The following is a 12,516-nucleotide window of genomic DNA, read 5'->3' as shown; positions in this document are numbered from 1 at the left end:
TTCTTCTTTTGATACTAACATCAACTTGAGCATAGTCTGCTCTTTCCCTTGAACACATCAAGTCTCTGGTAGCGTCATTCAATATAAAGATGAGGCTAGTCCTGATAGCGTCATTCAATATAAAGATGAGGTTGATGACAGGTCCTCTACCATACTTTGCACCTGATTTGATCTACTCCATTTGCATCAGCAGTTGATTACCCTGCAGTGTCATTATGTCTCATGGAGCCATCTACACTGCTCTTGCATTCTGAGGAAATACACTAAATGCAATCTATTTGAGCTGGAAAATGGTCGTCTCAGAATGGCTCTTCCTGGAAAGGCAGACCAGAAAGTTGACATCCATTCTTAGAAAAAGGTTTGTGCGCCGGAAAGAAAATCGATGCTCTACCAACGTTTGAGGGACAGACCCGTGTCCAGTTAGATATATGCAGAGAGCAATGGCGGGAAGTGACATTTCACTGTCTGAAACAGTAGAAGACCACGGCACCAATAATATCGACCTATGTGATGAGAGGAGCTCTAGGATTCCTCAATAGCTGACTGAATGGGAGATGGATGACTTTACAGTATCGAGTCATATGCCAGCTAGTAGGGAAGAGGTATGGAATGATGTTTGAGTTGTAATCACTCAATGTTTATCATACCTAGATAAATTCCCCAGTGAAGATGAGCTCTTCCCTCTTCAAGCCCAGCATCACACTGAATATGTGGGACTTGGGAGGTGCTGTTCACTGAACTGCACTGGTCACAACAACCAGAATCTGCTAATGAATAAATTACAAAAACGTGCAATGATGAATATGTCCAAAAACACTAACTACATGCTGCTCCAGTATTCGCATATCACAATACAAATACTGCAACAACATTCAGAATAGATACTGATTATATACTATTCAAAGTGAATCCTATCAGTATCAACTACATTGACTGTCCATTGTGTCTTGTTCCTGAAATAGTAATGAATTGATTTCAATTTATAAAGCTTTTGATATTCTGCAAATCATCACTTTTAATGCACTGCCATAAAACATGCTTCATCATCTTTAAGGGAGCTTTAAAAAATCACAAGCATTGTCAGATAAATTGGTTAATTCTTACTTCCAGGAACAGTTACTCCACGGGCTTACAATTTAGTACTGTTGTTGACTATTCTATATGTATGCTACAATCCTATTCACTGTTCACTTTTTCATTTTTTCAAATTTTCAAATTTCCGGTCTGGAATTATGTAAATTCTCTTCCCAGCCAGCCTGCAGGGGGGAGAATGTATCTTACAGTTTCTGAAAAAGAAAAAATACAGTTTTTGTTCTCTCTCCACTACATGAGATTGCAACATGAACTCCTCTCATTCTTCATCCACGTCATTTCACGACTTCAGCGAGCTTACGGGTATGCAGAATGTTTACGCACAGAGCGGCACGCATGAGGGGGTAGGTGGTGACTTGGCGCGGACCGCAATATCCCCCTGAACATGTGTCTGTCAGCACGTGCCACTGATAGCCCAGTTAGACATGATTGAATGCAGGCACTTGTCTGTGGACAGACAGGATCTTCTGCAAATTCAATTCCAAGGTTCTCCTCCATAAATAGATGAGAAAAATTAGCATAATAATGTGGCAAATATGTGAGGGATGGTGCACATTCCATGTAACGAATGAGGTGGATGGCTGACAGTTTGCATATGGCACCGCAAATGTGTTCAAAAATATCTTATGTCACAATTGAGGCATTCAAACACTGGACTTATAAAAAATGACAGGCATAATCCATGCTGTTTTAAAATACATCCATGATTAAAGCTAAATACATCTTTGATTGTGATGCCCATACATTAAACACTTTTGAAGACATTAAGGAAATGTCGTCAAACAGGTTGCATATCGCTCACTGCCAATTTACTATTTTGATAATACTCCTCACAGTACAGGCACAAGATGAAACTCAATCGACCATACGACAGGAAAACTCAATTCATAATACTACTGGAGCATTGCCAGATTCTAGAAGAACACACGGCAGTTTACTAATTTCCTGTTTTCCATACTCTTTTCTTTAGAACCTCTGAAATTTATCCACAGCAGATCAAGTTGAGGGAGATTTTTCTAATCCTAAACATTCAGACTGCATACTGATGCTGAGGACTTAAGTGTTACAAGGTATTGGCCTTTCATTGAATTTCAAAGGCACCATCAAGAATCTTTTTAAAGGTTAAAAGATTAAAATGACACAGCCTCACAGTTACAATGTTACCATGTAACTTCATGGATATATTGTTCCTTCTCTCCTTTCCTGTAGGTGTGAGGAAATCATGATACTTTTCAGGGACATTCCCAGATTTTGTTTCCCATAAGACAATCAAAAACCACTTTTATAATCTAAAAGTGAATAATAGGGAAATTTCTATTGCCATGAATGAAGAGATGCTCCTTTGGGTGACTGCTGGGTCAATTCTGAGCTATCACATGCAACTAAGTAAATAGCACAGCTACCGTACTTCATGTTTGGCAGAGTAGATTCTGTATATTAGGTCTGCAACATACACCTGGAGACGTCGGATGAGATAAAAAGCTGCGTTATCGGAGGATTTTCAAATGAGCCCTTGTAGTAAATTGAAGCCTATCTCTCTAATCCCCCAACTCCTCTGCCCCATGGTACACAAACCATGAGGGTTCATATCTAAAATCACTGAAAAGATAGCTTGTTCGTCCATTTCATACTGTGCACTTGTATGTGTAGCATACATGCAGACAACATACAAGCAGACAGGTAGCATTTTCAAAGGTAGAACTCCCACCCCCCCCCCCCCCCAAAAAAAAAAGAGAGATACTTGTCATTGCCAAAACACAGGCATCCTGAAATTATTTGAGCATTTGCATGCATTTTTTGACATCATCATTGTATTAGGCTATTGGGCATATTTTTTTTTCCATATTAGGAAATTACAAAGCATCTTTTCTTGTAAATTTCATCACAACTTCAAAGAAATTATGTGCAAGATCTGTACAGCTTCAAAGAACTTTCTGTTTTTTAGATTGCCACTTTACTGCTGAAGCACAGGAATAAGCTGACAATCCCTGCATCCGTGTTAAGGTCTTTGAACGCAGCATGAACCAAACCCTGTGCATATTTACGGTGATTAAAAAACACAACTATCATGCTGTGAGTACACTCTACTTAACTTTACTCAAAACATTCCTGATTGGGAATCACCCTATTCATGATGATCTTGATGGTTTCCAGGTAGCCAGCCCGTGCTGCCTAATTACGTTGTGTTTGTTAATTATTAATTCCCTAATTAACCTCGGTCACAGGTCTGTACAGACAAACCGAATGATACTCTATTTATTTGCCCTTGCACAACCTGCAGAGACTGGGTAAGGGGTACCTTCTATTCACTTCACACACCTTTCATGAGACTAATATGAAAACTTTTCAGGAGATATTTCAAGTCCCAGGGTTGGGGGAGGGGACCTTGGCAAGGGTCATAAAACCTCATAAAGACATATTTAAATTTTATACACCTGTTTACCAGTGATTGTCTCATGTAATTATAAAGCCAAAAGTCTTGTCAAACATTACAATGATTGTATTGATGGTATCTATTCAATTCATTCAAATAACATGTAAGGCAGTAATCTAAACTGGTATCACTGTACAAGGTAACAAAATTGCATAATCTAGACATAGTAAACAAAAATATTTCATTTAATGTTTCTTCCTCTTGATCTTTTGCTCACATTTGACATTTTCTTTAAATCATGCTGCTAAGGAAGCATCATAAAGAAACTCAAAACTAGCAAAGTTGATTCAAGATCTGTTCTCAATAAAATCTGTTTCATCCATCCTAATATTTCTTTGAAAAAAAAACCAACCCAAAACAAAACAGGGTGTTCAAAAATCACTGAATCACATTTACTTTGATTTCAATGCCAAATGCCTTTCCATATAGAAACTATCATGATTATAATTTTCCAGTTGTTGATGAAAAATGAAAATGATTGGTTCTCCACTGAAAACACCCCATCATCCAAACAAACTTACAAGACCCACTCCTACCATTCCCTAATGCTTTATCTCAGAAATGGGAGAAACCAAGTATCCAATTAGTGTTTTAATTAGGACCAGCCACAACTCTCCTCTCTCATTTCTTTATCTGCAGAGCTCAAAGGAGGTATCCATGATCATGCCACTGACCTACAAGCTCTGGCAACCCAATGCCCCAGTGGCAAATAATTTCTTACATCCAATGGTCAGTAAACTGGCCCCATTCCCCTTGACCGGTCTTACTGGCCAAACTGATATGCTATATAAAACCTATTGAGGATGGATCTATTACGCTCAAAGCGGATTTTTTTTTCTTTGTACAAGTATTTTTCCTAAATGCTCAGCTTGGGAAGATGAATTTCATGTGTTTTTAACTTCACGGATGGTCACGGCAGTTACGGCCTTTGGCAGCACATTTGACAGTAAAAATTAACTGGTCTGCATGGTAACAGTAAATTCGTTCCCATTGTAGGAATAAAGAGTGTAAAAAACTACATCTTCATCACTTTTACTGTATATGATATCAAAGTTACTGTCATTACCATCACCATCGGCACCATCAACACACAACATTATTTGTGATGTATGAGAACGAGGCAATAAGAGAGATGTCCAATGGAGATAACGCACCATTCCATGTCACAACAAACACGCAAAGGAGCACGAGTGAAAGGGGACATATGAAACAAAACTTCAACAAAATCGATGATGGCACTTGTTTGCATGGTAGAGTGGTGATAGTATAAACAAAATACCTGAAATGGAAGAGCCGGTCATAAAGAGAACAGATTTTTCACTTCGCTGGTGTTGAGGACAAGATGGATTCCACCTTACCAATGGTGCATGGTGCGATAGGAGGTTGGAGGGGCTTGGGAGGGGTGATAATCATCGGACTGGACACACTAAACTCTTCTTATTCATATCTGCAGGTCCTCTACTACATGTACCTATTCTATTTCATCTTCTTCACAGGACCATCCATGAAATGTCAATGTGATTTTTCTTCTTTTTTTTTTTCCTCAAATGTACTGTTTAATGTGTGTGTGTGTGTGTGTGTGTGTGTGTGTGTACTTTACCAAGGCATCATATCAAAATAGCAAAATCACATGTATTTGCATAAATGAAATTTACAGATGCAAATAACATGACATGAATGTAATGTTTTGTGTTTTGCTTTTGTACTGTCATACAGACTGAGCATGTAGCATTACAAAATATGCATTTATACATTCAAATGTATGGCACACAGATATTGAGTGCTCTTATGAAGATATGAACGTAGTGTACATGCTAGTATTTGAAAAGTCAAAGAGAGAAATTCGGGTCTTTATAAAAGGGAAATGACCATAACTTTTTTTTCCACTTTTTTATTCATACATCTGCATTGACATAATTGTCCACTCATCACGGGAAATACAAATATAATGAATATGTTACAACTTGTACCTGATACCAAATGTCACCTATTCTCATATCTTTTCCACAGAGAACATCCACTACACTCCTGCACCTGAGACATGGAAGCAGCTGACGGAACTTCATCACGACACTCCTTCCTTAGTATCAGCTGAGGGTTACGCCCACAAACAAAAAGTGGACTTATGACTCCAAAGAATTGTAGAAATGGAATCATCCCAAGGACCTAGTCACTGTTAATCCTGGGACAGCATCACTTTATCATTAGTGCCCCAATCAAGGAACATGAAAAATCTACAGGGCTTGGAGTTTGGTGTGACAATTGCATATAATCTCTACCTGGAATCATCTAAATGATTGGAACCTAATTTGTTTGTGGAAGAGAACATCAACATCATGGAAATTGGTGAACTGTCAACTGAGGTGGCGGCAAGTGTGCAAGCAGTCACATATGTTACTGACTATGACACTGATGTGACAAGTCGTTTGGTAGCCGATGCAATGGTGAATCTGACAACAGCACACATGCATACAGAATTGGAAGGATCCTCCTTCCCCCAGCCAGGGACCATCCACTCCATCATCGACCTCATGCTCATGTGCATCTTCCTCATCTTTGGGTCTGTCGGCAACATCCTCGTCATCATGGTGTACTTCCGCAACTCTCGGCGCACGCAGTCTACAGCCAACCACTTCCTGTGTAGCCTGGCTGTCACCGACTTCACCGTCTGCGTGGTGGTGGTGCCCATGCACATCTATGTGGAGGTGGTGGCCATGCACCGCCGCATCACCGCCGTGGAGTGCAAGTCCATTATGGTGTGCTGGCACCAGACGCTGGTGTGCTCCTCCTGGATCTTGGTGGGCATCTCCATCGACCGCTTCTACTCCCTCTGCCGGCCCTTCGACATGCGCATCCACTCGCGGCTGGTGCGCAAGATCATCATCAGCATATGGGTGTTCTCCATTCTCGTGGCCTGTCCGTCCGTCTTCATTTACGAGGTACCCGGTTGCCGCTACAGTGCACCGGTCGGCTCCCCACTCCGCATATTTCTGGCCCTGGGTCATGCCACTGTCACGCTCTTTCTTCCTCTGGCGATCATCGGCATCAACTACCTGTGCATCTTCTTCATACTCTCAAAACGTAATCTGGGCACAGACAATGAGCTAAGCCGCTGCAGGCAGATGAACCAGACAAGGTACATTGTCGCCAAACGCTTGCTGCTTGTGATTGCCGTCTTTGTGGCATGCTGGCTGCCAAGGACTATCTTGGAGATCTACCACAGTTTCGTGCCAGAAGACGTCAAAATGGTGAAGGTACTCACTGTGTACATCTGCAGGAACATCCTGCCCTACCTGAACTCTGTGCTCAATCCTGTTCTCTATTCCATGATCAACCCTAACTTCAGGCACGAGTGCTGGGACATCCTGTGCTGTCGATACAACCGGAGACATATTATAAGAAGAGGGAGCAGCTGTCGGAATGGGAGCTTGACCAGGAAACATTACCAACCAGCGAGCAACAATGGCACGTGGTTATAACAAAGCCACAGACATTTATTCCCTGCAAACTTCATGTTGACAAGTGTGACTATATCCAACAAACTTGAACTGAAAGCTTCAGTTAATGACTGATTAGATACACTCTGGAAAGGCATGAAGTTGTTCATCTTCTGGATATCACAACATGAGAGATGTTTAACATTTTCATCCTCCAAACACACCTGCACAACATTTTGTTTTGCCTTTTTACACCATTTAACAGTAATCTATTACAGACAGTTATTACAAATAATTGAGTAAGATGTGGACACAATGTTCAGAAATATGTGTGAAATTTCATGACCTCATTAAAGCATCAATATGAATGCCATTTTTTTAGTTCTGCCATCTCACTCCTGTCAAAGTCTGGCTGTTAAGGACCCCGTTTACAGTGCGAGGCTCGGCCGCGGCTCGGCCACGGCCGAGCCCACCTTCATTTCAGTGTAAACGCGCAAAAGGCCAAATGCGAGGCCAAAATTGGCCTCGCATTTGGCCTCGCTCTGGAGGTGGTCTCGGCCGTGGCTGAGCCGCGGCCGAGCCCGGCCTTTTCTTCGTGTAAACGCAAACTGGGCCAAATGCGCGGCCAATTTTAGTCTGGCTTCCAAACCCTCTGCCTGTATCTTTCACTACTCAGGATATTAACCCCCTCAACGTCGAAAGCTAGGATAGTTTAAGGTGGTTTTGTCCTGCAAAGGATTATTTCCTTCGGCAAAGGCCTTTGCCCGAACGGCGACTTCGTCGCCACGGAATTCATTTGGCAAAGGGTCTGAAAACCAGACAATACCAAATTGCGTATGTTTACAAGCAGAGCGCCACTACGACAAAATATTGAAAGGTTTGAATCAAAAGCGCGGCCGAGCCCAGCAGTGTAAACGGACAAAATTGCGAGGCTCGGCCGCGCCATTGAGGCCGGGCTCGGCCGCGGCCGAGCCCGGCCCCGAACTGTAAACGGGATCATAGAGAAGCAATATTCTGGTCAAGATATGATTCTGCAAAAAAGATTTAGAACAGTGATGGTGGTGGTACTAGTATTGCATCCATCATAATGACATTGTTGCTACCATTATCATTACCAACATAGCTGAAATGTGAAAATGCCTCCATTTTCATATAACTTTCTTTTTTTTCAATAATCACACACAAATGGTCGTTGCTTGATGAGAACTACTGTATATGCCAAATATTTCACAAGGTTATTATTTTTGTGAATTTTGCGAGTCAGATGCTATTCGCGGAATGAAAGACACACAAAAATAATAACTCTGATCCCGATGTGAATGTGACGCACAGGTATGCATTTCTATGTAGAGTACTGTTCTCCATGATCCCAAATTTAACCACTCGCGAAATCGTCGGGAAGTCCCGATTTGCGAAAATTTAGACTTGCTAAATATATGGCGTACATAGTAAATGAAACAAAAACCAATCACTGCAGATGTTGCCAAAAAGAAAAGAAAAAAAAAGGAAAACATCATGCAAGTGAAAAACACTTCTTGGGAACGCATTAAAATGCACTTTGGGTTTGTTGGAGTCTGAATAATTGATCTTCACACTGCTTATTGACACCTGTCAATAGACAGTGAATGCACACATAAATCTGAGTGGAGCCAGTGAGATCCCTACCAGAACCTTGTGACACATAGATCAAAGACAACAAATGTGTGCACAGTATTTAGAAACAACCACCAGCAAACAAACATTGTAGCAGAGACAGCTGCCCTACATCTGCCAACCTTCCCAATTGCCACCTAATGGAATCAAAAGACTGCAAACGGCATCTCTACTCACAGTCAAATCTTCCCATCATGGTGCCTCTAGGACATATGGAGCTTAGAGCGTGCGTCATGCCGGTTATATTTCCTGGAACTTAAAGTATGAAACAAATACCTCCTTCATATGCACCGGTAAATGCAGTAAGATGATAAGATAACACAATTTTCACGGTGAAATTTAATGGCCTCTGTTGGGGCACTTAACAGGAGTGATTGCAAACCAAATTAGCCTATAAGATATTTCATGATACAGAAATCCCTACTCTCTTCCACCTCCCCCCCCCCCCCTCCCCCACCTTCCCCCATCCTACCCCTCAGCACAGAAACCTCTCTCACTTGCTAATATTCCTTTGGAATGAACTTGTGTACATGCTCCATTAGTCCAACCTAATAACTCATTAGGACTTGACTGCGAATGATAAAGACAAATGGGCAGTATGCAGTCTGTGTGTAAAACAAATTTTATGTAGTTTGACGTCAAGACAAACACATGGTAGTTACTCCTGTATAATAACCAACAAGTGATGCCCACAAAGAAAATTGGATGACTGTCTCTCAGCTCACACACCTAGCTCACACACCGAAAGGAACTTTCATTCTAGATGGTATACTGTATACGCCAAATATTTTGCAAGGTGTTTTTTTTGTGTGTGCAAATTTCTTGAGTAAGGTGCTATTTGCAAATTTAAACACGCGAAATGATTGACTCTGATTCCGACATTACGTGCACGCATACATTTCTCCATTCAGTACTGTACTCCCGATCGTGAATTGAATCACTCACGATATCGTCGACATCTAAATATATGGTGGAAATTACTGTATAATTTACCTGAAGATATCAAAGGGTAACTGCAGAAGGAATAAATGGTTGCACTTGATAGGGAATTATGGTTTTACATTCAATATCGCACGATTTAAATGTCCATAACAGCTGGAAAATCTACCAGACCCACTGGTGCCCCAGACACCAGACTGGCTAGCACTAACACTCCAGCTGGCAGACTTTTCTCCCTAGTGGTAAAGATGACCAGGGTGAGTTAGCACTTTTGTAACCACCACTTCTAAATGTCCATTGCTAAAGTTCATGAAAGGCTCAGCTTTGATTCTGAGAGGGTTGAACTGGCACATAGAAACATTTATCTCTCAAGTTCAACTGTTATAAAAACATTGCATCACTAGCTGTATTCAAACACTGGAGTTATTGGTTTTTGCATTGCGATACAGAAATTAATTTTATTTGTCCCCATTCACATACACCAACATGTGTCTGGAGATCAGAGGAGAGAGCATGTGTGAGAAAGGGAGAGAGAGAGACAGTGTGTGTATGTGTGCATCTGTGTGTGATCAGTTGCCTGTGAGTGGTACTTGTACGTGTTTTGTGTGTATGTGTGTGTCTGTGTATCTGTGTGTGATGAGAGATGTGAATACAACAGAATTAACAAGGTTAACGTGGAAGATTCACTTCAATTAAGAAAAGGTTTGTGAAGTCATATCTGATCACATGAAGCTTTTTTTTTTTCCTGGACGAATGATCATTCAAAACTCTCAATGTCCTCTTATATCTCAATCTAGTACAATAATGCATAAATTTTAGAAACCATTTTAACACCCTACCAAAGGAATGGGTTCAATGTACAAGAATCTTTTCCAGAAAGCAGAAGTTGACTAAAAGAATGAATTAAAGCTTCTTACTAAGACTTAAAGAAGAAATATAAAACCCAGCTTTCATGCTTCAAAATAGTTCTTAAATGTGAATTAGGGATTAAAATAACCAACATGAAAATGTCAATCAGTACAATCAATGTTAAGTATTACAAAATATGAACCATAGCTTTATCAAAAACAAAATTTCTAGAATAAACCATCCCTGAGACGGATTATTGACAGATTTAGTGATATCTCCTTATTTTTTTGTAGCTTAACTGTGAAATTTTTTTTTTTTACGGTAAGGCGTTTTGTGATACAACTGAACTATTTCATAGTGAATAAAATGTGATTATTCTAACATTTTTTTAATCACTGCTCCCAATGTTACACAGTGGCTTTAACCCAAGGCTAGAAATTGCAAAATGGCAGTCTATAACAATGATAGGGAGAAAAGGAATATAAAAAAAAGCAAAGTTAAGAAGAGCACAAAACATAATATTAAAGGGATTGACTAAAGAAACTGAAAGCAAAATGAGAAGGAATAAATGATGGCATCATAAAGTTGAAGGGAAAACAATAAATTCTAGATGGTTGTTCCCGAGCCATTTGTATATAAAAATGCCAAACACTTGTGCTATGCAAACTGTTTCAGAGTGCATCTCGGGCAGGCTGAACTTTCTCCTCCTTCGACATCGCTCACAACCTTGGGGGACGACAAGCTCAGACACCAAAATGTGACAGATTTCATGGTTGCCTGCGGCACTTTCATCAAAGGGGCATCTATAAATCCTGCCAATGGACCCAGTGTACATAAACAGGCAGCTCCGGCAGTTCTCGTCATTATTTCCCTCGATAAAATAAAGAGCACACCGGGGTATCATTGTACGACCCACGAGAAGTCCTACTAACCTGATAACAGGGTTAGTGTGAACAGGTCTACTCTAACATCTTTTAATATTTTGATGTGCTGAAAAAGAAATATATGCCTGTATTTTATATTTTATATTTCATATCTATATATCATACAGACAGTGCCTCATAGCGATGTAATGTAGGGCCTAAAATTTTACATCTCCGAGAGATTATATTCCCCCAGGACAGCACTGAGGGAAAACACTGCCTCAAGGGGAAGCTTGACTGTCAAGCACTATATTACAACACTGAACAAGGCAATATTTGTTATATAATATAATCTACATAAATACACAACATTTCATTCCTGCCCAGCTAGCAGCCAGTCAAATCCTGGAAAATTTTATAATACCTGACGGGATGACACTGCTTGCAAGATAACAATTTTGATCCTTACTACATTAGTCATGTGACTACATTATGACCAATCATAGACCAGTATTTATATAGATCATTTCATGTAAATATATATATTTGACATATTATCTTTTGTTTCTATCATAGATGGATAAGCTATACCGGCAGTTTTCAATTGCAAAAAAAAAAGAGATATTATAGAACAAACAGTCTCACTGATACATGCGCTTTTACGTGATCAATACTCATCATTCTTTTTTGATACAAAGTTGGAATGACAGTCCACTTTAACTGTCATCAGGTAAGTTTTACTCTCTTCAATATTTAACCAGTCAGAGGTTTCTAAATGATGCTTTGTGCATCCTCAGGCTGGCACTGGGGAATCTAATGCCTGCATTAATCACTCAAATGTTAGTGCCTTTTATTATGAAGAGTTTTGATTGACTGTTTGTTTTAGACACAGTTTGCCTTCACACTATGATTGATATTCAATCTTTCTGTGGGACAGCAACTCTAATGATTAAGTGGCCTAGACGATGTTCTGCAAATTGAGTAAAAGTGGGATAATGACTGAAACACATCATATTGCTATTAAAGTCAAAAAGGCATTAATGTCCAATTAAGTCTTTGGAGTCACTGCCAAGTTGCTTCTTCACCAAAATGCTAAATTTATAAATCATCCTACAATCATTTCCTATCATATTTTTTTCCATAAAACACTTGAAAGCATCATTCAACATTGCCCTAAAGAATACCCCCAACACGAGTCATTTAGGCAGAGATTTCTAAAACATTCCATTATTGTTTTTTTCAATTCTGT

General features: G+C 40.0%; 2 protein-coding genes across 2 annotated transcripts in view; one reads left to right on the top strand and one right to left on the bottom strand.

Moving 5' to 3' along the window:
* Positions 1-12,516, bottom strand: part of LOC139713648 (poly [ADP-ribose] polymerase 1-like) — a 63,216-nt gene that overhangs the window by 22,344 nt on the left and 28,356 nt on the right. The window lies entirely within an intron of this gene.
* LOC139713641 (melatonin receptor type 1B-B-like) lies at positions 5,863-7,005 on the top strand. Its single transcript, XM_071625349.1, has one exon. It carries the CDS (start codon positions 5,863-5,865, stop codon positions 7,003-7,005), a length of 1,143 nt encoding a protein of 380 aa, XP_071481450.1.

The sequence above is a fragment of the Diadema antillarum genome, unplaced genomic scaffold (genome assembly GCF_040938485.1).
Source record: "Diadema antillarum isolate AM-2024a unplaced genomic scaffold, OU_Dant_1.0 seq00002022_RagTag, whole genome shotgun sequence".
Classification (NCBI taxonomy): domain Eukaryota; kingdom Metazoa; phylum Echinodermata; class Echinoidea; order Diadematoida; family Diadematidae; genus Diadema; species Diadema antillarum.
This window is presented reverse-complemented; position numbering and strand designations above follow the sequence as displayed.